The following is a 27,634-nucleotide window of genomic DNA, read 5'->3' as shown; positions in this document are numbered from 1 at the left end:
GAGTGATGTGTTACCACTGAGGGGTTTAGGTCAGTCAAAGAACCAGCAGTGGTCACAGCACCAAGGCTGCCAGAGCTGAGAAGAGTTTGGGCAGTGCTCTTGGTGTGAGTGCTGGGGCTGTGCTGTGCAGGGCCAGGAGCTGCACTCAGGGATCCTTGTAGATAAACTCTGATAAAGGCAGGCACTTTTCCTCATGCACATTTTCTCCCATTTCCTGCTAAATGAAAGAAGTGAGCAACCATACCTCAGGGAATTAAGAGGTTAATTCTGTAGGAAGGCACCTTACCATGCTAGCAAAAAACCCTTTGCTGCTGCTCAGTGCAAGCATTTTTCTTCTCTTTCAACCCTCCATCTTTCTGTATTCTAATCTAGCTTGTGGCCTTGCAATATTTTTCTTCTACCAGCTCTATTTCCGGTTGTCACATTTCTGTGTATTATAAAATGTCAGTCCTAGAAGAGGACTTGAAGAATGTTTATTCTAAATGGCTTTTATGAGTCTCAGGGAAAACCTTAAGTTCATAACAATTCCTCTAAAGATTAATAGTGACTCCCTTTTTTTTTTTTTTTTTGAAAGTTTTTATGTAATAATATGATAGCTTTTGGCCCAGAGGGTTAATAATTTTATTTAAGATGATGCATTCTTGGCCAGCATCCCCAAGCTGCAGAGCTCAAGCACTAACAAGCCATGTATTCCCTAAGTAGCCCCTATCCCATATCCACCACTGCAGTACAAGAGCATCTACCATTCAGCTTTCCAGTCACACAAGAAATTTAGGAATGTAACTCTGCCCACAGCCTATTTAAGCATATAATCCTAAATCCGGACAACTCCTGTACCCTTATGAGTCCCCTCTGCTGCTGCTGCTTCAGGGAATATGGGAGGGCTCCAGGGGACCCAAACCACGCTTTTTAGACCACTTACATCTTCACAAATATTTATTTGAAGGCGTTTTCCTACCACCCCGCACCTTCTTTGCTGACTTCACTGCAACCTAGTGGAGTAATTTCCTTAAAAATCGTCACTGTGTAGGTCTTATGAGGAGACTAAAATTAACTTCAGGACCTGCAGCGGCTGGGACCACCCACATCCCCACCCAGGTCCTGCCCTGGCCCAGAGGGTACAATCCTGTCCCAGAGAGGGACAATCCTGTTCCAAAGGGGTAGAACGCTGTCCCAAAGGGGTAAGGTCCTGTCCCAAAGGGGACAATTCTCTCCCCAAAGGGGGACAGCCCCGTCCCCGCCACTCCCCAGCCGCAGGGCCGCGCTCCGCTCCCCCACCATCCCACAATGCTCCGGGGCGCCGCCGCGGGGCCAGCGGCGCGCGGGCCCCTTCCCTCATTCAAATGAGCCACCGCGGGGTGCGGCGCGGGACGTGTCGGGAGTTGTAGTTCCACTGGCCCCATTCCGTGCGCGTCCGGCGGCCGCTGTGACTCGCTGTCCCGGCATGCCGCGGGGCCGGGCGGAGCGGGGCGGGGCAGAAGCGCGGGCGAGGGAGGCTGAGGGGGCTCGCGCCGCGCACGGGGCCGCTGCCGCCGCCATAGTGGGAGCCGCGGGTGAGTGCGGGGGGCGCGACCGGCACTGGCGGCGGGACCGGCACCGGCACCGCCCGCGGGCCGGCGCGCGGCACCGCCACACCCCGCGCTCGCCCCCCGCGGCCCCGTGGCCCAGCCCCATCCCCGCCGCGGGGCGCTGCCGGCTGCCGCGGGCCGGGCTGGGCGGGAGCCGCCGAGCAGAGCCGCCCTGACCTTCCCCGTCTTTGAGGCGCCGGCAGCGCGGTCCCGGAGGGGCGGCGGCGGCGGGAGCCGAGCCATCGCCGGCCGTGCCCGGGACCGGCGGGGCCCGCGTGTGGGTGGGCCGGCGGGTGGGCTGAGGGGGGCGGGCGGCCCGGGGGGAGCGAGGGGCCTCGCAGGGGCGAGCTCGGCCCGCAGGCTCGGGGAGATCGCTCCGGCGGGGCCGGGGCACAATGCGGGATGCGGGCCGGGCTCGCCTCGCCCCGCCGGCAGCCCCCGGCGTTCCCCGGCCGTGCTGTGCCCGGCGCTGCCCTCAGAGGCACCGAGGCTTCTCGGCCTGGTGCCCGTCCGTGCTTCGGTCTTGCTTTGCAGGGCTCGGTATCGCAGGGAGGAGAGTGAAAGGGGGGGAACCGGGAGCTGTGAGGAGATGGTTTGCGCAGGGCAGAAGGTCTGCTCGGATTTAATGTTCCTGCTGTTTTCTGTCTTGCCAGAAGGCTGTGAAAGGACTGAAGTTACCTGAGATGGTTGAGTCACTTTGTCACAATGAACGTGAAAGGTTCATGCTTCCTTGGAGTGAAGTGCTCAGTCATCTGTTGATTATCAGACTATCTGCTGAGTATCAATGGCAACTCAATGTAAAAACCATGTAGTTTTTACATTGAGTTGCCATTTTCAAGTATGATGTGCAAGAGAGAAATTTTTTGCTTTCTCTGGCTGTTGTCACTTTTCAGCTTTGAGAACAATGAAAACCTGCAAAGGTGTGCAATAGCAACGAGTGTGCGTTACATTCAGTTAATGTGAGATAGCTTTCTGAAGACTTTTAAATCCCCAAAAGCCTCTTCTTGCAATTCAAATTGAACTTCCTGTCTGAGGCAGGCTGAAATAATAATTCAGCTCATTTGAAGTCCATAATTTCCAGTGTAAATATATCTTACAGCTGGACATACTGCATTGAACTGGGGAAAAAAAGCCCAGGTAAATGCTCAAGCAGAAATTGGTTGCAGAAACGTTGCTTGAAAGTGAATTCTGATTCCTCAGTCAGCTGCCTTCTCAAGTTAATATTCTTTTGCTTCTTGAAAAGTTGTGTTCAAGCAGTGATTTCTGTATTTGTGTGCAGTGACTTCACATTTTCTTTTAGCATCAGCAAAACAAAAGGCATTTCACAGACCTTCACCTAGAAATAGCAAAATTTCTGTATATAGTGAAATGCCTGATCTCATTTAAAATGAGGTGATATTTTGGCTCACTTTGGACAATTTAACTATTTTCCCACTGGGCCCTTAATTATTATTTGCCTAAAAGGTTGCAAGTTACTTGTTCGATGATTTGAAATACATTTGCTTAACACCTGTGTTTGTTCAGGTCTTTGGAAAAATGCAAATGGTAACAACTTTGCAGTTCTCTGCTGGGATTTCTTTTGCTCCTGTTAATAAGAGGCTCATTTAGTTAGTGAAAGTGTAGAGTATGATTAGCTAAGGAATTGTAACATATCCTGGTAGCTGGTAACATTGCAAGTGGGATTCTTTTAGGTTGCTTTGAAACTTATAGATATTGTGGCAAGCTTGGCCATTCAGTGTTTTGTTACTGTGTCTATAAGGTAAAGCAAACCAGGGTGTAGCAGTTCTCCCCTCCAGTTCCCCAGTGCCTCCCGGTTTTGGGTTTTTTTTTGTTTGTTTTTTTATTTTTTTAAACTGGGCTGTCCTGTATTCATTTTGGGGAAAGAAATGTGGTTTCAGCCTTGCAAACTTGAATTCAGTTTTTAGCTTGCATGAAGAATATTCTGGAAAAATAGGCAGTTGTGTAGCATTGTGAAAAATGATGTCCCCCTGTGCAGTTATGTGTAATATATGTCTGTGTATTTGGAAATCATCCTGGCTGACTCTGTGTGGCTCTCTTGGGTTGTCAGGTTGCAGTTGGGATGAGCATCAAGCTGCAGGCACAGTGAAGGCTTTCCTAGAGTCTTCCTCAGCTGCTTTTTATCTTAGTGGCCTTACACTTGCTGCCATTTCTAACAAAAAAAGATGTACTTCAGGTTGGTATAATTCCCTCATTAATTTGTTTTAACAAAGTTGGAGTAGAGGAATAAAAAGACTGAGAAGGGGAAAAGTAAATGTATTTCCCAAAAGGAAATAATCTGGACCTTGTCATCTTCCCCATTCTATTCTCCCTTTCCATCCTTTCACTGTTCACAAATCTAGACTTAATTATTTTTAGCTCTAAAAGCATATTTAGGATAATGTCATTCCTTGCACAGAGCAGCCCATGGCAATTACTTGGTGGAGGTCTCTGAAGTCAATGGTTTCTGATTGGCCTTGAGCTGTAGTTCACAGAGGGTTCTCTGTGGATCAATCAGCTGCTGTGGAGATAATTGTGAAATACGTCAGAGAAGCACTTCTTTCCTTCAGTTCTGAATGCATAAATGTGTTCCTCAACTGGAAATGTTACATGTTTTCACATGAGAAAGGTTCACTGCTGAATGGGCATTTAGCAGGCAGAGCTGCAGAGTGCTGAGGATGAATGGCTGATGGGGCAGGATGCCCCTGAGTAAGTTCCAGTATTTCTGCATCCCTGTGTCACTGGCCTTGTTTTGTGTGGGAAAGGCTTGAGCAGAGCTTGATCCCAGCCTCCAGTCCCTGTCAGGCCATGATCAGGAGAATGGAGTCAGGCTTTTCTCAGGGTACCTCATGGCAGGGCAGGACACGAGGGCATGGCTGGCACAGATGGCATTGGGGTAGGACAGGGGACAGCTGCCCTTTGTATGTCAGGCTGTGGAACAGGTTTGTCCTCCTGCTTTGAGCTGGAGGAGGTTCCTTGCAAACTTGCATTATTCTGGGATAATTTGCATAGTTTCTCTGTTGGGAGGGGATCCTTGGCTGAAGGAGGATGATCTGTTATCAAGTGGTTGTTGGTGGAGTTGAATAGAAAGAAGATTACCTGGTCCTGTGATGCTGGTTGCATTGTGTTCCTAGAAAGTGCAGACTAGGGACACTCCTGTCTTTGCAAGTTTTAGAGGCAAAAGAAAAGCTATTGAAGGAAAAATAGCCTAAAACTGTTGGCTGCTTTACTTTACTTACCAGTCTAAAGAGTGCTGACTCTCTAATCTAAGTCATCTAAAATACCTGTGTGATAAAAACTGCAAGAGTGTCAGGAACTGAAAAAGCTGAGAGTGATTTCATTGTCCTTATTTGCTCCTGTTAATCAGTAGTGAAGGATGCAGAAGTGATGGTCAGAACCATGTTTGCTGTGGATTCACATGTCACTGGACAGCAGCACAGATTTAAGGGTGGTGTTGGTGCTTATTTGTTGCACTGATTCTCAAATTTTCCAGAAAACAAGCTTGAATTCAATTTTAAGGGAGAGTAGCTTTGGTGTTGTTGGTCTGGCTTTACTGTTCTGTGAGCATGGTTTATTTATGCTGAGATTACTTGTGGAATAAATACAGTCATAACTGGGTAATAGAAGGCAATTTTCTCCACTAGCATTAGAATGTATTGGTTTGAGGGTTTTCCTCTTTAAATTCAGTGGGTTTTTTCTTGGTGTTTTGCAGACCAGAAAGACTTTACAGACCTTCTGTGCCTGTGGTGGTTGTTCATTGATTCTTTGAATACAGCTTGCTTTTTAAATGTGACAATCCCTGGCAGACCACCTCTGTTTTTCTTTAGCAATTTATCCTTTACTATTGCTCATGCTAGTTTCTGTTGACTTTTCCAGAAAACGTCGTATTATTTTAGAATCACAGGCCTACCTTGCTCCAATTCAGAATTACTTAATTTTTTTAATTGGTAGCAGCAACCTTACATGTGTGCAGGCCAGATAATGTGCTAAAACATAACTGCTGGCTGAACTATTTGTTCTTTCTCCACACTGCAGAGCTGTGACAGTAGCTCACCTGCTCCAAATGTCACTGGCATTTATGTGTTTCAGAGAAGGCAATTTCTTTCCAAGTAAAAAAGTGACTTTTCCTCAAGCCACCCCTCTGAGTAGCTCTGGTGGTGCTGCATGAGCAGAAAGATGGTCTTTGTGCTGCAGCACACTGACAGAATCATGTGTTGTGTAGCTTGGGAAGGAAGCAGTAGGAGGAGGTTTCATCCACATAGGTGGCAGAAATGAGTCTCTTAAGGAGACTGAGCTCCCCTGAGGAGTTATGGGAGATGTTGGTGTGCTGGTGCTAATCTCACACCCTGAGCTGAGGCAGGAGGGATGGAAGAGGGGTGAGTGTAGACAGAGACACCAAAGCTGGCACAAGCAATGGAAAAGATTCTGTAGTTTTATATTTTGTGGATAAAAAAGCCTGCCTGAAGCTGTAACCATAGCTTTACTCAAGGTCACTCAGGGCCCACATGGTGGCTCTGCTCCCTTCTAGATCTTCTCTGTTTTATGGGTGCAGCTTTCTCTGCAGCGCTGCTGCTCACTGGGTGCTGCAGCCTGTCCTGCTCCTGGTGCAGTCTGCCCCGTGCCAAGGCAGATGGATGCAGAGCAATCACCAGGGATGCCCTGGTACCTTGTAGGATGAGATTTGTAGGGATTGTGCTGAGAGATGTGTAGAGGGATGGGATTTACTCTTGACATGTCAGTGTGCAGCCTGGCAAAGGTATTGGAGAGCTTTATTTTGATGTCACTGCAGAGAAGCCCTTCAGTTCAGCAGTGTCAGCAGATATATACTTGTTGAACACAGAGTTGCTGGGAGCTGCAGCTTTTGTGCTCTGTATTTGGTTTCTGCTTCAGCACTGAAGCACTACTGGGTGGTATTTGGGGTGGGGATAAATTCTGTAGTATGAGCAGAGTCCAAGAAATAGAGTGAATAATGTGAATTAAGTATTACACTTTGTGCTGGTAGCTCAGCTTTACAGCTGTGCCTTGTGAAGAAGCTGTGAATAAAATGGACCATGATGTTCTGAAGTGGATGTGAGGAGCTAGGCTTGGTTTGAAGTGACAAAGGCAAGGAAATTAATTAGTTTAAGGAAATTATCTCCTTTTCCATGGGGAATTAAGGTGGAATATCCAGTAATGCACTTACACAATAGTAACTTTAAAGGTGCCTTTAAAAGGACATATGGTTTTTTTAAGCAACATCTTAGGAGCTTTCTAGTTTATTGAAACTTCTTTTATCTGCTGTTATATTAAGTTTCTGTATTCTGATATTCTTGTTTCTGTAACCATGGACAGATTTGAGTGAACCATGGGTGGATTTGGCTGGATGGTTCTGAGGCACCCCTGTGTTGCCCTAGTGTTTGACAACATCAGAACCTGTGCTTTCCTCATGGGTTTGCAATAGATCCTAAAGCCTTTTGTATTATATTTATCTCATTAAAATACTGTACTGATAAGTCTATCAATACAGTCCTACATGGGTTATGTCTCACTGAAAGGGACTGGGCTGGATGACACAGATCATTCCCATCTTGTTCTTTCTTTAGGTACATCTCTAAGCTTCTTACATCTGTAATGACAGGCAGAAAACACAAGACAGCATGGAGGAAAAGGTGACAAATCAGAAAAGGAAAATGAACCTTTCCAGGAAGAATGAGTGTTCAGCAAAACCATATATGAATGGCACAGGAAAGAGAGTAAGGTTGTAGCAAACAAAAAAAAAAAAAGTCAAGGATCATTAATTTCAACCACATTTTTTTTAGCTTTTTCTTATTTCTGAGAAAATCAACATTATAATTGGTCAAATTTATTGTTTTTTATTTATTTATTTAATAGTATTTTACTGTTCAAAATACAAATACCTTTTTAGGAGGAGATAGCAAGCTAGCATACTAATTTTTAGATCTAGAAACCATAATTCTATTTTCCATATTTAAAATAAGAATTCCTTCATTCCTTGCAGTCTCTAAGGCTTTTTGACAGGTTCAGGATTGAACAGAAGGCATCTGGTGCTTGAGTGAGGCTGTTGTGCCTTGAGGGACTAAATGAGGTGCAGTGCTGGCACACAGCTTGGTCTTGGGTTTGTGTGATGCTACAGGGAGCTGTTAAGGGTGAATGCACATCTTGTGTGTGGGGAAGTTTAATATGGCAACAGCTACCTTGCTTTAGCTTCAGAAGAACAAGCTGGGGGTTATTTTTTGTCCTCCAGTTCAGTGTTTCATGTGTGACTGCTGAGCATCAATACTGTCAACTAGATTTGCCCTAAATGTTTAGGAATATCTGGCAGTGATATAAATTCATGTGTTGGGATTGAAGCTTGATCCATACAGAGTGATTCAATGTGATTTTCACCTGTGCTGATTGTTGGCTCCACTGCAGCCATCCCAAACTAAGTACCCACAGGTCTGGAATGGAAACTGCAGGCATCAAACTTAAGTCCTACCCCTTCTGATTTCCAAATATGACACGAGTCCTGCCTCTCAGCAGGGTGGGCATCACTCAGTAGAGTTTCCAGGGACTTGGTGCCATGGTTTTAGGGTGGTTTTTCTTCAACATGAAATCCCCAAATACAGGCTGAAGTTATTTGATTTCTGGATCAACTCTAGGTTAGGCTGATATGCAGCAATTATGGATGTGCAATCAATACAACCTTTTCACTTGTAAAGAACTAGATTTAACTTGTTTGGGAGGTGAGTGTAGGGCTGGTTTTGTTTTGTTTTTTCAATCTGTTGTACTTGGGTGATTTTTTAATTTGCTATGTGTTTTCCCAGAGGAGTGGCCACACTGGGTCAACTCCTCCAGACTGAGGCATGTACTGCAAGTATCAATGGGGAGCTCATGATGGTGACTAACACCAGGCTGCAGATCTCTTTGGAGCAGTTGAAACAATAGTGGTGTGGCAACAAGACTATGAATTTTTATGTTAGTGTGCAGGCTTGGTGACTTGGATGTTGGCTATTCTGCCTAGGTGTCTGATTGTGAAATTAGGATGTTTAAAGTGTGATAGCAGCTGGGCTTGGTAGTCACATTTACCACCCTGAAAACACAGATGCAACCTGCTGTTAGGCCATTGATCTGACAAAAGATTTGCTCTTCTGTGTCTGGCCAAATCTGTATGACCTTAATACTTCCAACCCAGAGTCTGAACCCATTTCAGTTCCCATTTGTGTGAGTAAAGCTCAGAGGCCTAAAATATGAAAAGAGCTTTCTTGTCCAACTGTGCACAGAAAGCTGGGCCTGGGAGTATCCTCTGTGGAGATCTTGGGAATGTGTGTTTTGCTCCTCTTAGGAATCTGTTAAATCTTACACAGGTGTGTGAGTAATTGACAGCTAAAGGAAACCAGAATAACTATTATGTCCTGTGTCCTAAAACAGAATTTCATACCTTTCTAGGCTTGCAGTGCCATTTAAACTTGTAACTCTAAGGTTCCTGGACAGGGATTGCAAAAAGGGACTAGTGGCTGACATATCTAGATGTTAACCAAGTATAGTTTGGTTGAAGTGAACTCAGGTCTTAAAATATAATGTAGTGGAGTTTGAGTGCAGCATTTTTGTGTTTTGAATTTTAGCACAATTCTTCAGACTTTTACAGAGACATCAGGATAAATAAAAGTGAATTTGCTTTTTTGAGAAATGTAATGTAAAGCCATCTGTCTGGACTGCTGTGCATGCTCTATGCTCAACCCCTCCGGAATAGAGGGACTTGTTCAGAAGTGTGGGATGCCTTCAGCACCTTCACTAGGAGCTGCAGATTCTCTGCACTATGAAAAATCATGGTTTGTATCTTGAAGTTATCACAGGTTCAAAGATAAACATTGAGTCTACTTCAGCCTCACTGACAGAAGAGGATGGGCAGTAAGCTTGTGTTGAACAACGAGCTAGTGAATTCATTCTTGTTATGTGCCATTGACAGGACACTTGAAATGGCCTGTGGATGGTGAAATACCTGAGGAGCTAAATTCATGAATCAGTTGGTGTAAGCCACTTGCAGACAATCCATGTTACCAGGTCAGTTGTTTACAGTAAATGAGATCAAGTTGAAACAGGGAGCCCTTGCCAGCTTGTTCAGATGGTGGAACTTCTGAAATGTGTGAAGACAAGGTGGTAACACTTGGTTTTGTTCTTGTTCTCCACTTTTGTACATGAGATGTGACCTCACACTGAAATAGCACTACAAACCAAATCTATAATTAGAAATTAAACCATTGAGTATGCAAGACTTTTATTTACAAGTCTAGGATACAGAGGTGAGTTTGTCCTAATTATCCCAAAGAAAAATTCAGGCCAGTTGAGAAGATCTGTGTAATGCACAAACCAAGTGTTACACTTATTCCTGTGATCTTTCTGATAATTTTGTTTGCTTGTTTTGTAGTCACTGGCTCTGGTTGAGGATTCAGAATGGGAGACAAGCCTATCTGGGAGCAGATTGGATCCAGCTTTGTACAACATTACTACCAGCTTTTTGATGCAGACAGGACTCAGTTAGGAGCAATATATGTAAGTATCCACAGAAGGGGAGCTGGCACTCTGTCCCCTTATCTGGAATTCCCTGTTTTGATGTATGAGAATACACAGGGTGGGATAGTGGGCTTTATCCTGACTCCACAATGCCAGTCAGTGCAATCACACTTTTATTTATTGCTTTTCTTTTATGTCTGTTTGGAGCTTTGTTTGCCTTAGAGGCAGTCAGACTCACAAAAGCCCTGTTTAGCTGTAGGCAGTGATTTGTTTTGGAGGAGTTTGATGATAATCCTGTGATGAAGTGCTCTGTAAAAGCAAACATTCTAGTCTTGGTTTGCCATTAATTTACAGGCATGGACTTGCTTGGATCCCTCTTGAGGTGGGATGTAATTTAAGGGCTACCCTGTGTTTAGCAGTTCTGGCAGGTGTTTCTTGGACCTCATGCTGTATTAATCCTCTGAACAGTAAAATAGATTTACAGTTTTAAATCCAGTTTAAAATGTAGAATAACATGTTAAACGAATGTAAATTTAGTTTAAATTTCCTCAAACATTAGGTTTTTATTTTTGCATCTTAATTTGGGTGAAGTAGACTTGGATACCAGAATTAACAACTGTAACTAACAAACCCAAGGCCCATCAGTTTTTAATTTTGGGGGAAGATTCCTCCAGAGCAAAGTACCCTGTGTGTGGAGTTGATTACTGATGCTGAGGAATGCTGCTGGGTGGCTGAGGAGTTGCAGCAAGAGGTTCAGGGCTGACAAGCCTTCTAGCAGCATATCCTGTTTTTCTGGCTGGTTTTCCATCTGCTGGATGAGCTGAAGTTTCAGCAAGCTCTTGAGGATTTAAATGGTTCAACACCCTCTGCCACCCCTCCTTATACCTCAGCAATATCCAGCAGCACTGATACCATTTGCTCTTGGCATTGTTGTGTACTTGCTGCCTGCCAGATTGTTGGTTGACTTTGCCCAAGAAGCTGTGTACAGACCCTGGAGGAAAAGAAAACCAAGCAGTTTGTGTTCCAACCACAGCTCTGAATATGGAGGCTCTTAGTAGTTTGTATTTTATTTCCAAAGTACATTCAGTCCTCAAAGTGTTAAGTACAGACTAATTTAAATTCCTGGATTGAGGGCCTTCCACACAGTGAACTCCTGGCTTTTTTTCACCCTAAAGGTCTTTCTGCCTCCCATCATTCAATGAAGAGTCCTGTGCACATGTAGTTGGGAGAACAATTATGCAGGTCACTGATGTGTGTTGTTCTGTGCAGCTCCTGAACTGTGTAGAAAACACACCCTGTTTTGTGTGGCTGAAATGCACCAAGGTCACAATTTATATAATCTGTAGAAATGGGCTTTTAATGATGAGGTTTTTCCCTTCAGAGACCCTGGGGGAGCAAACAAATTTTACAGCATGCAGGAATGCAGCAGGCAGCTCTTAGATTTGGTTTGTATTCCTGTATCACTACTTCCACCACAAGATTCAGTTTATCCTTAGTGGTGTGATCCAAGTCAGTTAAGGCTTCTGTCACCTATTCCAGGTAGGGATCTGGCCACTCACTTTTGAATTGCTTGAGGTAGGTGAGTTGAAGCACTACCCTGGTGGTGCAACCTGTGTTGTCAGTTTTCTTCATAGATTTTTCTCTTTACACATGCTTGACTTTGTGTCTGTAATTATTTTTTTTTATCCTTTAGATTTTCTTCTGAAAGCTGACTTTTATCCAAAGGCAGGAATTTTTTGGACTGGTAGACTGGTAGACTTATGATACTGAAATGTAGTGTACTTAATTTTTTAGTTGATTGTTCCAAACTTCTTCAATTGATTTTGCTGGTTTCTTTCTATGTCCCTTTGAGGTAGTTTTCAAATGGGTGGATTCTGAGGATTTCTGCTAAATACATAAAGTCTCTTATCAGGATTGCTTAAGGGCTACCTAAGTTGGTAACATTTTTCTTTTTCCCCCAGATTGATGCATCATGCCTTACGTGGGAAGGACAGCAGTTCCAGGGCAAAGCAGCCATTGTTGAAAAACTCACTGTAAGTCTGTAATCCTTGCTGAATGTTTTGGGAAACAGTTATGAAGACTAGAAGATAATTGCTTCTGAAAATTTGAGTTAGACTTAAGCAGTTCAAAAATCTTGAACTTGTGCTTCCAGCTTAGGTCTTCAAGAAACGTTATGAATTACTGCTGCCCAGTGGGTTATTCCACTGATGGCTCTAATGTTGGAATGTTAATTGACTCCATAGTTTGCAAGGTTATTTTGTGACTGCAATTGTATTTGACATTATTGATTTATTTTTTTTAAAAGGTCTAATGCATAAGCTGCCTCTGATCTAGAGGAGTGAAAGGTGCCTTTGCTCTTTTAAGGCATGCCAAGGAAGAAGCAGTAGCAATCCTGTTACTTGGATCTGTCTGATAAAGGCTAGACACATTACAACAAGGAACAACTTGTTTTCTGATACGTAAACTGCAAATAAGTTCTGTAGTGGAGAAGCTGACTTATCCTCAGTGCAGATTTGTCAGCAGTTCAGATGTGAGCAGGTATGGTTCAGGACTTTGAAACATGTGTTTCCTCTTCAGCAAGTGAAAGGACACTGGAATTCTATGTTTGTTTAAACTAAAAGAATTTTTATCTTCTACAGTAAATCCACAGTTCTGTAATAAAACTGGGGGTACTTACAAGCTGTCATGAGACTAGAAAGTTTGTTTCTCTTGCAAGATATGCAGAGGACATGCTTTTTAGGTCACCAGACAGTCTGCTCTGAGTATGGTATTTCAGACATTTTTATTACACATTGAGAAGAAAAGTAATCGTAACTTGACACTTGGCTTATTTCACAGCTACTGCTCCTGTGTTTTGGAATTGCTTCTTTTGCCTAAGGCATCTTTAACTGTACAGACTGAGGTTTGCCCTCAGGCCTGTGCTTTAGGTGTGTTTTACCTGTGTTGCCTTTGAGAAGGCTGCACATGTCAGAAACAGCAGCAACTGCTTGCTTGTAGGTGAAGAGCTACCCAAGCTCCAGGGTTGCTTGTTTGTGTACTCAGTGTTCTTTAGACTTTTGGGCTTGCAGCCACTCGGATACCCAACCAGCCAAGCATTTGCTTGGCCCCAGTGTCTGATTGCTGCCTTGGATTCAGCCCAGGCAGATCCAGCCCCTTTCCCACTGTGACACAGCTCATCTTTACCTTCCCTGTCACTGCTGCAAGGTGGACTTTCTGGATTTATGTGCCTGCTGCAGTTGTAATTGGTGAGTGAAGACACACTACTCTGCTTTAGGGAAATTTTTTCTGCCTTGTATCCATCTGCTTAAAGTAAGGAGGAAAAGCACTGCAGTTACTCTGTGCCCTTCCACCACCATGGCTCATTATGGGCTGTATCAGCTTGCAGTGACTCTCATGTCACTCAGCATTCCTCTGTCAGCACTGAGCTCCTGGGCTCCCATTGCTGTGTCAGCTTTATGTGCTCACCTACTCTGCTTCTGGAGCTGCTTAGTTAGTTCAGCACAGCCCTGAGAGTTTGACACTGAACTCTTTCACACTTCTGTGGTCTTGTGTCCTTCAGTGCCTGGCTGGTGAGCTGATGTAAGCACAAAGAGGTGGCATTTTCTTTTAGATCAAGTTCTTTGCTGTGTGACAGCAATGGTATGGCACCTTTTCAATCTGCTAATATAGTAGGGCAAGGTTGTATGGGCATTGCTGTGCAGGCCCAGCACATCTGTGCCTTGCTACAGCGTGGGAGTTGACACTTGTTCCTTCTGTCCTAATTGGTGCTGGACTTGTTTAACGTGGAGTGCCTGTGCTAATTAGGGGCAGCCTGATTTACATTGAGCATTTGAGATAACAATTACATCATTCTATGAACATACTGAACCAAGGAGGAAGCTGAGACAGGTATTCTTGCTGCCAGCAGTGAGTTTATGCTACACAACTTTATTCTTGCCTAATTTCTCTTACCTGGCTTCAGGAGATTCCATAGTTTTCATAGTGAAAGACCAGTCAATTTCTAACATCAGAGGATGGTAAAAACCTTGCTTGTTGTGTGGCTTCATGCTTTTTAGACAATTTATTGTACTTCTCATACCACAAAATCCCTCATTCCAGTACAGATGCATGCCTATAAGTAGCTATCCTTTTGAGGTAGCCTCTGCCCATCCTGAAAATCAGTGATCTTTTCTGTCACCTACACTCCTACTCTTTCCATTAGAATTTCTCCCAGTGCATCACATGAGTAGCTCACTAGGCTGGCCAGCTGTTTGGGATCCTTTCCTCTGAAGAGGACAATCATAGAGTCTTTAAGGTTGGAAAAGTTGTCCAAGATCAAGTCCATCCTTTGACTGAACACCACTTTGTTAACTAAACCATAGCACCAAGTGCCATGTCCAGTTTTTTCTTGAAAATATCCAGGGATGCTGATTCCAGCACTTCCCTGGGCAGGCCATTACAATGCTTAAGCTTTTCAGTCAAGGAATTCTTCCTGATGTCCAACCTGAACCTCCTCTGATGCAGCTTGAGGCCATTTCCTCTTGTCCTGTGGAATCAGGTATTTGAAACAGCCACTGTCTTACCCAGCTTTGTCTTTGGTTCCTTGTCACCATTTTGCAGAGCTCTTGATTCCAAAGCCTTTCCTTCCTCCCTGGAATGAATTGCATTCATTCCCCTTCATCCCTCTGCCTTTTCAGGAGAATCTTTTTGCAGGGCTTGTTCAACAAGAAGCTCTTGTGCTGAGGTGGGACTAGACTTTGGAGTACCCTTTTGTCAAATTAACTTCCCACCTATGCTTGTGCAGGCTGTGTGGGCATTTTGCACATTCAAGTTCAGGATAGTTACCCTGGAAAACAGTCTGCTGGTCTTTCAGAAAAGAAGGCTCTGGATTTGTGTTGTTACTAAGTGTTTATTCCATACTGCAAAGGAATTGGTTCACTTTGCACTTGGAGTTGTTTGGGATTGCACTCCCAGCTGAAAGGGAACACCACAGGCTTTATTAAAGGGTGTTCTTGAACAGTGTCCCTCTAATTAGAAACCTGCTCCCTACACTTCATTTGCTTCCTCAGGTCCTGATCCTTCCACAGTTTGTGTTCTGTTATCCATGGATTTAGCTTCCTGGAATTCTTCCTAGAGCCTTGGGCTTGTAGAGCCAAGACTGTGCTTCATATCTGACAGCAGAGCTCATGTCTCTACCTAGGCCTTCTAGGAAGCCTTTGAGGCTCCTTCCTCTAGATGGGAAATGCAGGACTTGTTGCAGTATGCATTTGGATCTGTTCCAGCCTGTTTCCAAATGCAGCAAAGGCATCCATGTTGCCACCTGAGGTGTGAATGGGCACGTGCTGCCATCCTGTGCAGTTCCTGGACTTTGGGTATCTGCCACATGGTCACCTAGAGCTCCATCCACCCTGAACTGCCACTAAAGCACTCAGCAATAATGCAGCTTTTGGGAGAACAGTTCCAAAATTGCATTTGTGTGACAGGACTCTCAGATCTCCCAGGTTTCCATGTTCACTGCTTGGAATTTTCTGTGTTAGAATGTGAATGTGGTCTAAGTTGAAAGATAGCAATTACTCTCCACTGCCTGGTGTTTCTCAAGGTGTGTTCCTTGCACACACACCTCCAGACATACTGACATTGGCTCCTGAGTGTCAAGGGAATTTAAAAGGACAAGAGTGGATATATGGATTTCAAGTCTTGAAGATTTCATCCACTTTTCCTTTCCATTCATAGCCACATTAACAAAGAAGCAAATTAGGAGTTGTCTGGTAAACATCAAGTATTAGATGATAAAATCTTTTAACACAGTTGAGAGCAGAGTTTTGTTCCTTCATCAAAAGAACTTTGAGCTTACAGATGCTCTGAAGCCCTTCAGGCAGTGCAGTTGGAGTAGGAAAAGGTACCATTTACTGTGTATGGTGACATTATTTCTTCTTTTGGTGATTGAAAACACACCTGTTAAAATTTGCCCCACATGTGCCCTCATTTGCTCAGTTCTCTGTGCAGTACTGCCACTATAGTCTAACACTTCATAATGTTGGATTTGCTCAGTCTTTGTTTTGTAAGTTAAATAATTCCATTACTGTACATTTCCTTATTTTGATTTCTTTTCATTGCAGAGCCTCCCTTTCCAAAAAATACAACACAGCATCACAGCACAAGACCACCAACCTACACCTGATAGCTGTATACTCAGTATGGTAGTGGGACAGCTTAAGGTAAACTCTTTCCATTACAGGTTAATTAATGAGTGCTTATGTCTTAGATTTTTGCAGGGTTCTAAATAATCTGATTTCTGAATACATTTAAATGCTTTCATGGGTGAGGAAGGAGCAGGGATAAGCTTGCATTGGGATGTTGCTCCTCTGCTGTTCAAGGCTGTCAAGAAATGCTCCTTCCTTCAGATACCAAGTTCTAGGTAAACACCTGTAATTTGACAGTCATGTTCTGCCAAGCAAAGTATTGTAGATTTTACTGTGCAGACAAATACCATGTGGGTTCTAGAGGCATCAGTATTTCCCTTACCCTGATGCAGTAAGGTTTTGGTGTCCTCTGTTGTATTTAAAAGCATTGTCACAGTGTTCTTGGACAATTTAAGCACATCTAGTTTAACATCCTCCTTGATGCAATGTTTGCATTGAGCTCTGATTTAGCAGATTTCATTTTGTTAACTGACCACCCTTCAGTGAGTCCATACGTTTTTTACTGTCACAGGACACAAGAATGCAATCCTGGTGTTAGTACAGTCCTGTACCTCTGTAATCAAAACAGATTCAGCAATGGGAATGTTGCCTCTGAGATCAAACACTTATTGTTGAAACAGCTGCTTCTTGTGAAGAATCAGGTTATTTTTCAGGCTTAGTGTGACCATATTGCTGTGTGAGTGATACTACTGAACTGTGTCAACTTACCCAGCCTGCCAATATACCAGGGCCACAGACTTGTAAATTCATGAAGCTGCTTATGAATGAAAGACATTGTCCTGGAATTTGCAAAAAATACTTTGTACATAAAATCAGCTGGAGGCAGAACTTGCTCATAGTGGGTGGTAATAGTGAAAAAATGTGAAATTATGTAGCAGTAGTTAAAGTTATCAGAGCTCATTTGGTCCAGCCATGCTGAGAAGTCAGGCCTCTAATGCCATCCAGTCTTTAGAGTTACCTGCACCCAGTTTGTTTTAAAATTGCTGTTTAGATTTCCTTTTCCTGCTAACTTGATGGCACTTCTAGTATGAGAGCATTCAAACTTCCACTGACACTGTAGTGTTTACTAAGCAGACATAGGACTGAATGTTTGAATCTGCTTGCTAAGCTGTTCTCTTTGTTTTGGGCTGGGCAGCTGAGGAGAGCAGTGCCCAGTGTAATGCACCCACTGCTAAAGCTAACAGAGGCAGCTTTGGCTCTCATAAAGCTGCTCCTGCTTCCTGCAAGTTGGATTCCAGCTTTTGTGCTGCTCAGTCCCACCTGCACACACTCTGTGGAAAAGCAGCCACAGGTGACCATGGAAAGCACTGAATTACAGGACAGATGTGCTGATCTCAGCCTTGCTCTTCGGTGTGCACAAAATTCTGTGATGTGATCAAGACCTTTTGACTGAATGTCTTGGGCCAGTCACATCTGCACCTCGTTTTGCAGTCTTGGTTTAAGGTTATTGCATAATTATCAAGCAGATTGCAGCTTGATAATTATGCAATAATTATAGCTTGCAGCAGTGATTGTGTTGGATCCTGTGGCAAGATACCAAGCTCTGAAAGATTCTGTCAAGTTACTGGGTTTTCTCAAACCATAATCCATTCATATGGAGGGACTGTAAATGCAGTCTGGGAGCTTTCCATAAATACCATGACTTGTAGTAGTATTTTCTGATGTATTTTTTTTAACCTCTGAGTAATTTCAGCTTGCTGAAATTACTCAGTATAATTTGGGGATCATGTGTTAGAGCATCCAGGTATTTGGAGAGAAAATAGTGGGTTAAAGTATGCCTATGGTCATGATCAAATCCAACTTGCTTGTGAATTTTTAATAAGTGAGGAAAAGTTTTTCCACTCTTCATATTTGTCTCAAACCTTTGCTTTTAAAATCACATTTTAATCCCAGGAATGCTGGTTCTCTCAGAACAAGTGTCCAGAAAGTCAAAGTCAACTTAAAACCTTAACTTCATGCTTCTGCCCTGTGTGATATTTATAGGGGTGGAGAAATGAAATAACTGGGAACAGTTACTCCCAGTTACACAGAGTAGTAATACAGTAACTGGGAACAACTGGGTGCAGGTGGTGCATTTTAACCAGTGGCTCACATGTAGCTCCAGTTGAGCAGGGAACACCATAACAGGCAAACGTGGAGCTGCATACTCACTGTTATTTAAAGCTGCCTTCTTAGTGATGTGCCTGCTCAGCCTGCATATATTGCTCTCAAAGAGAACTGTAAGAGAGTTTTGCACAAGGAAGGGCACTTCCAAGACCACCAATAGCATGCTAATATACCAGTATCAATTATAAATAAATTTTTAAAAAAACAACTTTTTGCAGCAGAATAATCACCTGCATGAGGGACTGGGGCACAACAGCTTCTTTGAGAAGATGCTGCAGAGTAACAGAGCATCTAAGTAGTGACTGCCACTAGCAGGGCTCTAACTGCCTGGCTAAAGCAGTGCAGTGATTGCTTTCAGAGATACTCTTAAATGGATGCTGATAGGTATTAATGTTTGGGTGGGGTTATCCTTTTGTAGAGATACAATAAATATACATCCACTTATTCTAATCATATTGATTTTTATTGCTGTTCATTGTCTGAGTGCTGCTTGCTTGCTTCAGCTAGGAAGAGTAAGCATCAGTTTAAGCAGTGAATTCCTTTTGGTGTGACCCTGCTTTGCCAATGTTCATCCAGAATGTCACCCAGTATCTGCAATGTGCTTCACCTAGTAATGTATTTCTCCTGTCATGCTCAGGCAGATGATGACCAAGTTCTAGGCTTCCAACAAACCTTTTTGTTGAAAAATTTTCAAGGTGCCTGGGTGTGCACCAACGAAGTCTTCAGGCTAGCCCTCCACAACATTTAACCCTGTGCCTTCCCTGTCTTCCAGTCCTCGCTGTCCTGGTTGAGTAAGGAGTGCTCTCTTCTGTCCCTTGAGCTTGGCTGGGAGGCATGGCTGTGGCTTGTGTGTTCTCAGAGCCATGTGGCACATCTGTGGCTCTCCCAAGAGTGTGATTTTTGAAGTGATCCATGCAGAATTAATTGTGAATAACTAATTGGTATGCAGTGTTTTCTAGTCTTAAAAGGAAAAGGAAATTTGCAATTAAAATCACTGGGTATTTTTGTAATGCATGCTGAACACTTAAAGCATTGCTTAAAGCCTGTTAAATAAGGCTTAACATCTGAAAGAACCTGCAGTCTCAAGTAATTATCCTTTCCTTTGAGGTAAGAGTTGTTTCAACCCTGCAGTTCAATCAATAATTGCTGGGGGTGCTGGTGAAGAAGTAAAATTCTCTGACCAGGCAAGAGGAGGAAAATTGTGTAGCTAAACCTGAAATGCAAAGCAGTGTTGCATCTCAGACTCTGACATGACTCACTGCTCTGTGAGCTGAGCACTTCCTTTTGAGCCTCCAGGTCAGAAAGGATGTAGAAAAACTGAAAAGTCAAAAAGCTGCCAAGATTGTGGGTGATGAAGAGCTTGTGGAACTGGGAGAGGAGGTGGCTAAGGGCATCTGCTTGAAATGTCAGTGAAAAGTAATTGAGTACTTCCAGCAACCTGAAAGCAAACTCTTCTCAGTGGTGCCAGACAGTGTAATAAGGGACAGTGGTCAGAAACCCTAACTTGGAATGTACAGATGAGACACAAGGGAAGATTTTCATGAGAAGCCTGAAACCCTGGGAAATGGTGCCCGGACACCTTGTGAAACATCTGTTCTATGAGAATTTGAAGACTCTGCTAGACAAGGCTGTGGCTGATGCAGTGAAAGATGTCCCTGCCCAGGACAGGAGGATTGGATTAGATGATCTCTAAAGGTCCCTTCTGTGGACCTTCACCATCTCTGGACCAGCCCATTCTGTGGTTCTGTGATGCAGAGCTGCTGTAGTCTGTGCTCATGCTGAGCAAAAGGCTGGCCTGGAAATCAGAGGATTCTTTCAGTCTGATTCTGGGACTTGTTTAATTTTTGTTTTAATTCAATGATGTCATGGAAGAATTTGAACTGCACAAAGGAAAGTTTTATAGGAAGACTAAAGCCCCTTGTGTTTTGAGCCTGGGCTCACATGTGGAATGCAAATCCTGAGTTGAACTTGCCTGAATATGGAGTGAAAAGTAAAGAGAGTTCCAGTGGTGTTATCTGAGCTGTGATGAAGATCTAAACTAAAATGGAATAGGATTAGTCTGTGTTTTCTGTGGCATCTTGAGTCACTAAACTGTGAGCCTTTGCTATGGGCTAATATTACATAGTCAGAATTGGGGAATGGACTATAAAGTATAAACTTCACCTTGAATACAGTCTGGGATTTTCCTTGTTTCTAAAGTATACTGCTCCTCTATGCTGTGAAGGGATAACGTGAAAGGAATAAAGAAAATTATAATGTGTGACTTCATTGTGGGGAATTTGCTGTCTGTACCACACCAAATATTTTGGGAAGAATTCCCTTTTAGCCTTTCTTCATGTGTTAAGGATATGAAGAAAGACTAAAAGGGAATTTTAGTCTTCCTGAATTTCTTAAGAAAGGAGGAAATTCTCCTTAAGCCAAAGCATCAAGAGCTGGAGTGCTCTTATCAGAAATCAAGGAGACCTACACTAACGCTTGTCTGGAGATGGTATTATTTTTCCAGAGGTATATTTTAAAGCATACTCATGTCAGTAATGACAAACTCAGATTTGGTGTGAAAAGTACTTATGCAATTTGTAGTAGATGCCTCAGTGAAAATGGCTCAGCTGGAAAAGGCACAAACTCACATACTTCAGTGCACAGGCCACCTCTACAGCTCAGACATGTGAGCCTCTGTTCTGGGCACGTAGTAGGGATAACCCTTCCTTTGGAATAATTGCCATGACTGCTGTCCTATGTGCTAACACACAAGATGGATGGCTGGTGTAGCCCTGCAGAACTGCTGGTGTTCACACTGGGCTCCTTCCCTCCTTCCTAGGGAGCCTCTGCCTCGTGCCAAGCAGGTGTGAGGGACAAACTGCCCTTTTTGTTTGCTGGACAGTGACTGCTGGCACTTGTCTTGTTCATTCAGTCATGTATTGAGCATGACTTGCTCATATTCCTGGCCTTACTTGTTGCCTTCTTAATTTCTGGCTGTAATTTCCTCATTCACTTTGTTCCATTTATCTTGCCTATTCTCCCCATTCTCATTATGTTCTTGCAAGTTGTACTCAATTTATTTACTTCAGTAGGAAACCATCCTGTAGCTGGATCATTTTTCTTGCCCTTTTATGACTTTATTGTAGCATTTTATTTTTTTAACTTCTAAGAAATGCATGCAGGATTTGCTATGTGTGTTCTCTTTGCCTATTTATGCATTTGCTTACTTCTGGGTTTTGGTTCTTTGTTCTTCCCTAACAACTGCTAACCCTGTGCTTGCCTTGATAGCTTTAGAGCTCTCAGCTGGTTTAATAAATAAATATCTGTTATTATTTCAGTATCACTTTCATGAGGGGCCAGTCTAGGGCTCACTTTGGTTTACTCTGTGAATTAGCACACACAGAAACTGCACTCATTGTACACCACTGAACTTCCCAGGCAGTTGTCAATGTGAAATCCATGCTGTGGTTTTTGATCTGAATGTTTCCTTTCCATGCACCTGATGCCACCAGTGTTCTGGCAGACCTGCTGTTCTCTGATATAACTGATGTCCTGTGCAAGTTGGTCCTCAAAGCTGACTTGTTTCACAGTCCATGAATACTTTTTAAAAGTAAAGTTTCTTTTTTGTTTACTCTGTAGTCTGCTTTGCTCTTCAGACTTTTCACTTGTTCTCAGTGAACAGCAGCAGGACATTGCCAGTGAACATTCAGTGCTTTGACAGCCTCTTTCATCAGCTGCTCTGGCTGCTGCTTTTCAAGCCTCTTTTTTATAAATTTCCTCCCTTTTCTGAAGCTGAACAGTCATGTGTTGAAAAAAAAAACCTTAAAATCCTCAAAAAATACTGAATTGAACACACTACAGCCACCATCAGAAGATTGTTTTGTAGTTGGTCTGCTGCTCAGATTAATCCTGTTGTGTGATTTCCAGCTGACTGATTTGGGAATAATTTCTGTTATTTTTGAGGATTTAATTCCTGCACAATGTCTCTGAGAAGATGGGTAAATAAAATTAGGTGGGAGTATAGTCTCCCTCTAATACTCTTTTCTGCTTTTGTAGTAATTTTGTAAATACCCAGACATTGTCAGGCTGGAGTGGAGGCACTGCTGCAGCCATTCTCTGTGCTCAGCACACAGTGTCACAGCTGTAGTGGAAGCTCTGCTCCCTTCAGCTGGAATGGGAAGCACTGTGTTTCTGGCCAGCTGCACCTGCTCTGGCAGGGCTTTCAAAGCCCAGATCACCTGGGTCAAGCAGGCAGTGTTGATACCAAGCTCTACAGAAACTCCCTTCTGCCACCCACTCAAAGTTCAGCAGTTAAAAATTGAACCACTTTCTTTTAAGCTTAATTCCTGGGCAAGGGATTTGTGATTCCACACTGAGGCAGGCATGTTCCATCAGTGTGGTGAGTGACATGTCAGCAAGTCTTCCACAAAGCCCCAACTTCAGATGCTGGTGCAGGATTTCCATGTCTCTGGGTGTTTGTCTGCAAAGCCCCTCAGAACAGACCCTCTGGTGGAGTTGGTGTCTCCTGGGGTACTGCACATCTTACAGCATGTAATGTCACTGTTAATGTTAGCTTGAAGTTGTCTCATCATGAATTTCAGAATAAGTTTATCTAAAAAATGAGTATTTGAACCTTTCCCTCCCTCTTTTTCTACAGGCTGATGAAGATCCTATCATGGGATTCCACCAGATATTTCTATTAAAGAACATCAACGATGCCTGGGTTTGCACCAATGACATGTTCAGGCTAGCACTGCACAACTTCGGCTGAGCAGCCCACCCGAGGCACCCGGGCTTTTTTTTTTCTTTTTTCTTTTATTTTTTTCTTTTATTTTCTTTTTTTTTTTTTTTTTTTTTTTTTTGTTGGTTTTTTTTTTCCTCCTCTCCTCTTAACTGGTATTATTCACACTCACAGAACATTCCAAATATCATACACAAACCTGCAGCACTGCAGAGCGTGAGCAAGCAAGACTTGTGACCTGCCCTTCTGCTGAGTTTACATTGTCACTAGATGAGTTTCTTGTGCATGATGTTTGGAACTTAGACTTAGCTGCATTTGATAAGAGAAATTTGTGTTGTACCAGCATGCCTCGGAAAGAATTTATAATGCAAAAGGTTGTTGTTTATGTACTGACAAGATGCTCTATAACCCAAAGAAATGAAAGAACAGCAGCCTGTACAGCCCAGTTATTGATTTGTTCAGATGTTTCAATGCTACATTACACAATAAAACAGAGATTTTCTTAAAAGTTTAAATTATTTTTATGAGTTGGCTGTGGAGTATGTGTGATAGTGCTTGCTGGGGGTGGACTGTGTCTGTCTGCTGGGGGAATGCTTGCAGAGCTGGAGCTCGGGCTGAACGATTCCTGAGAGTTTAGCAGTGAGTGCAGGGCAGGTCTGCCCTCCTCCATACACTTTCTCCTCTCCTTCTCAGCAGCTTTGATAACAGAGCCTTCTGGCTCAGTTTTTAACAATGAGAGCTTCGTTCTCACCTGTTGTGTTTTACCGATGCAAATTCCCCACAGGGTACAGGAGGATGACAGCAGTGGTGGCAGCCTGCGGTCAGTCTCCGTGCCCTCTCAAAGCCAAACGGGGCCCCTGTGTGAACCCAGGGGTGGCTCCGTGCCGGCAGCTCTGTGTTGTGTGTGCAGCCTCCCCGCGTTCGGCGGCAGCCGCTGTGAGCGGGGCTGGCCCAGCCTGGCGGGGGCGGCGGGGGAGCCTCGGGCCTCGCTGCCCTGCTCGGCCCCGCCGCTCCCGGCTCCGCCCGGCCCCGCCCCGCCGCGCCGGGAACGCTCCGTTCGGGCGGCGGTTTCCGCCCGGCGCTCGCAGTGCCGGGCCGGAGGCGGAAGCGCGGGCGGCGGGGCCGGGCCGGGCAGCGCGGTGGCGGCGGCGCGGGCGGGCGGCGCGCCGGGCCCCATGGCCTCCTGCTCCAGCATCGACATCGAGGACGCCACGCAGCACCTGCGGGACATCCTCAAGCTGGACCGGCCGGGAGGTGAGGAGCGGGGAGCGGCGGGCGCAGAGGCCGCCGGGCCGGGCCGGGCGGGGCCTTGTCTCGGGCCGCGCCGCGGGAGCCCCGCGCCCGTTGCGCCGCCGCCCCGCCGGTTGTCAGCGGGCGCGCGCGGGGCCCCGCCGGGACCGCTTCGCCTCGGGGCGCCCGGCAGCGCCCTCCGAGCCGCCCGGGGCCAGCGGGTCCCGCTCGGCGCTGCCCCGCTCCCCGCAGAGCCCGGAGCCCGCGGCGCGGCCGGTGAGGAGGAGAGGAGCCCCGGGCTGGGGACCAGCCTTGAGGGACGGGGGCGGTGGCGCCGGGCAGAGCAGAGCACGCCGGGCCCGGGGCTCGCTGCTGCCGCGGTCTCGGGGCTCCGTTCAGCTGGGAGCTGCTGCTGCTGGGAGCTGAACAGCCCGACCTCCCTGCCACGAGTGTCCCCCCTTCCCAGGAGCACTTGGAGTGTTTCCCAGGCGTCTCTCTGCGCTGCGTGGAAGGGGCTGGTAGGCTGCTCCGAGATCAGTGCCAGGTTCCCCCTTTACAAGAACTTTTCACTCTCCTTATTTGTACGTGAAATGGGATCACAAATATCTCTTCTGAAGTGGTTGTGATTCTTCTCCCTGTGCTCTGAGCTGTTATACCTCTCTGCTCAGAGTTCAGCGGGCTCCCTGATCCCTGTAGGAGTATCAGCAGCGGGCTCAGGAGTCAGCTGGATAGTGTTCCCACTCTCCTGCAGCTTCGGCTCCCCCTCATCTCCCTGCTTGAACCTGCCGTGGTGTTTCAGTCAAATGTGGTGAGGTAACACTCTAAAGGAGGCTGAGACATGAATACTTTGCAAAAATGGCTTAGTCTCTGGGTAGAGAACAGAATTATGCCCCTCTTGTGCTCCTTTCACGGGAAAGGCAGGACAGGATGTCTCAGAATGTCCTGAAACTCAGCAGGAATGTGCTACCTCCAAAGCAGCTGCCATGTGTGCTGCCTTTTGCTGGGCCAAAAGGAAGAGAGTTTTGGTGTGGGATTGTTATGGAGGGCTGTAGAAGCCTGTGAGGTGATGGACTAAACCTACAAGAAGGCAGCTTCATTAGCTCTACTACCCTTAGAGAATCTTCTCATTAATTGGAATAGTTTCTGTGGTTTCTGGAGTGCTAGCATGTTCCTGAATTCTAATTCTTACAAGAAAAATACATTTTTTGTTTGTATTTGGACTTGGAAGACTGGAAGGAGAGCTCAGTGCAGGGATGGGGAACTCATTTCACAAGCAGTGTCTGAGCTGAAAGGATATGTTGTGGTTGAGAAATGCTTGGAGTTGTTGCTCAAGGTGACTTGACTTTCTCCTGAAGCAGCTTCTCCTGCTGGCTGAAGTCAAGGAGTCATTGACAGAGTATGGCTTATTTCTTTCATTCTTCTTTCCTGTTCATTCTCTTTTTACCTTCCCTGTCAGCTCCAGTGCACAAGAAGGCATTTGAGAGGAGAGGAGCAAGTGGGCAGGAAGTTCACAGAAAGAACCTGTACTGGTTCTCAGCAGAAATCACTGCCTGGGTAACAGCAAATAAACTTGAAAAGATGGACATAATAAGGGGAAGAAGAAGAGTGCACATGTTGGCTGAAAGTCTCTGAAACTCCTGTTAGGATGCCAGGGGAGAGGAACAGAGGAGCCTTCAGGTTTTGCAGTACCAGGTGCAGGTAGCTGTGAGCAGTGTTGTGTTCCTCTAGGTCCTGTAGAGTTCACAACTGTCAGAGTACCTTTTTAATTCTGCTGGGCTTGGTGATTGTGAAAATGTCATCCATGACCCAGTCTTTGTCTCTTGACACAGTTTCTCCCTGTTTTGGCAAACTTCATCCAATGCTTCAGTAGCTGTTGCCAAAGCATGGACCTGCCTGCTGGGATGTGGGGACAGGCTGTCAGTGCCACTGTGCTGAGGGGGAGCATCCCTGCTGGTGGTGGGCAGGATCCTTCCCTCCATGCAGGGATCTCTGCTGCTGAGCAGGTGTTACGTGGGCTCACCCTGCTCGTGGTGTATCAGGGCAGTGTTCATTACAGGCTGGCCTCTCCTGGTGCAGCTGATGGTGGGAGCAGGAAGGGTTCAGTCTCAGCTCTGACTGCTCCTGCTCTTTGAAAAGGTAATGAACACAAACACCCTCCTTTCCCTTTGAGACCTCGATCTACCAGCCTGGCTTAACCTTTTGGTTTAGTTCATGTTCTTGCCAAATAGAGCCTCTTCCCTTCTTTTATGCCTCCAGGACTGTGCACAGGCAGCACCTGTGCTTGTCTGGCTTCTACTAATACAGACTGAGCTATGCCCCTTCCTGAACTTGGTGAGCTGATGTTGGGCCATCAGCCTCTGGAGAATGTTTCTACCTCCCTTTTTCCCATGGAGCAAACATCACTGTGCTGCTGTGTAAAAGACCAGCAGTACTTACATGAGGCTTTGCTGTGGCTGCAAAAGGGCAAAGCACGGATCATCTTTCTCTGGGAGACTGGATGCTTTTTCTGTAGGGAATATTTTCCTGCCTTTGGTCACAAAGGATCAAGTGCTGTCAGTGGAAGTAGCTGCAACTGGACAAGCACCCACCATGTGCTGTAGGAATAAGGGGCACATCTTAATCCTGTGACAGCAAGCACAGCACCAGTGGGAGGTGCTGGATCACATTCCCTTGCTTGAATTTCCTTGTGCTGTGTGAGTGCTGCTGCTTTTTCTACATTGAAGTGGGTGCCCAAATTGTCCCTGCATTGGGGTACCCTGTCAGTGCACATTTCTGTGTTCATGACTTCATAAACAGGAGAGTTTGAAATACCCTTCTGGCAAATGAATAATTACAGTTGTGTTTTAGGCAGCAGCACTCACCCTGATGTATTGAAGCCTATTCGGTAGCAGAAAGGTTGTCTCACTTTGGAAGGATCTGCCTCTTGCCCCCAGTTATGTTTAGGTTTGTTCCATGTGCCAGAGATGGGGAGTTCTGGTGCTGGGAGCAGCCATTTTGCAAGAGCTCAGCAGCAGTTGTTACCTGGCAACAGTATACGAAATTTCGGGTTTCAAAACCGGTGAAAATTTCCTGCAGGATTCGCTGAGACAGGCGGCTTTTCCTTGGTGTGCTGATGTGGGGGTGCAGATGGGGGGGCCCTGCTCTCCAGTGGGGGTTGTCAAATATTTGCCCTGCTAGTGAGGAAAGTCTCCTTCACCCCCTGTTATGTCTGTCCCCTCCTAAAGCCTTCAGAAGGCATGGGAGCCACCAAGCACCTGGTGCTAGGCCAGATGTGCAAAGTCAGGGCATACACACTCTTCAAAGCACAGCTGGGGCTCTGAACAAATGGCTACTTTACA

At 45.2% G+C, this 27,634-nt stretch overlaps 2 protein-coding genes across 2 annotated transcripts in view; both read left to right on the top strand.

Moving 5' to 3' along the window:
* The first annotated feature begins 1,482 nt into the window (after positions 1 to 1,482).
* On the top strand, positions 1,483 to 23,581 carry NUTF2 (nuclear transport factor 2). Its single transcript, XM_059481378.1, has 5 exons — positions 1,483 to 1,553; positions 9,973 to 10,097; positions 12,020 to 12,091; positions 16,157 to 16,255; positions 22,983 to 23,581. Exons 2-5 carry the CDS (start codon positions 9,999 to 10,001, stop codon positions 23,094 to 23,096), a joined length of 384 nt encoding a protein of 127 aa, XP_059337361.1. The 5' UTR covers positions 1,483 to 1,553; positions 9,973 to 9,998; the 3' UTR covers positions 23,097 to 23,581.
* A 613-nt stretch (positions 23,582 to 24,194) lies between these two features.
* Positions 24,195 to 27,634, top strand: part of EDC4 (enhancer of mRNA decapping 4) — a 33,080-nt gene continuing 29,640 nt past the window's right edge. Inside the window, exon 1 of the mRNA XM_059481704.1 lies at positions 24,195 to 24,320. Within this exon, the coding sequence (XP_059337687.1) occupies positions 24,242 to 24,320 (79 nt within the window). The 5' untranslated portion in view covers positions 24,195 to 24,241. The remainder of the gene's footprint in view (positions 24,321 to 27,634) is intronic.

Source organism: Ammospiza nelsoni, chromosome 13 (assembly GCF_027579445.1).
Source record: "Ammospiza nelsoni isolate bAmmNel1 chromosome 13, bAmmNel1.pri, whole genome shotgun sequence".
NCBI lineage: Eukaryota > Metazoa > Chordata > Aves > Passeriformes > Passerellidae > Ammospiza > Ammospiza nelsoni.
This window is presented reverse-complemented; position numbering and strand designations above follow the sequence as displayed.

What these genes read in the sequence shown, in the direction of transcription:
- NUTF2 (XM_059481378.1), top strand. Translation starts at nt 9,999, where the DNA reads ATGGGAGACAAGCCTATCTGGGAGCAGATTGGATCCAGCTTTGTACAA. An exon ending in CTCAGTTAGGAGCAATATAT is followed by an intron (nt 10,098 to 12,019) that starts GTAAGTATCCAC and finishes TTTTTCCCCCAG; the next exon opens with ATTGATGCATCATGCCTTAC. An exon ending in CCATTGTTGAAAAACTCACT is followed by an intron (nt 12,092 to 16,156) that starts GTAAGTCTGTAA and finishes TTTTCATTGCAG; the next exon opens with AGCCTCCCTTTCCAAAAAAT.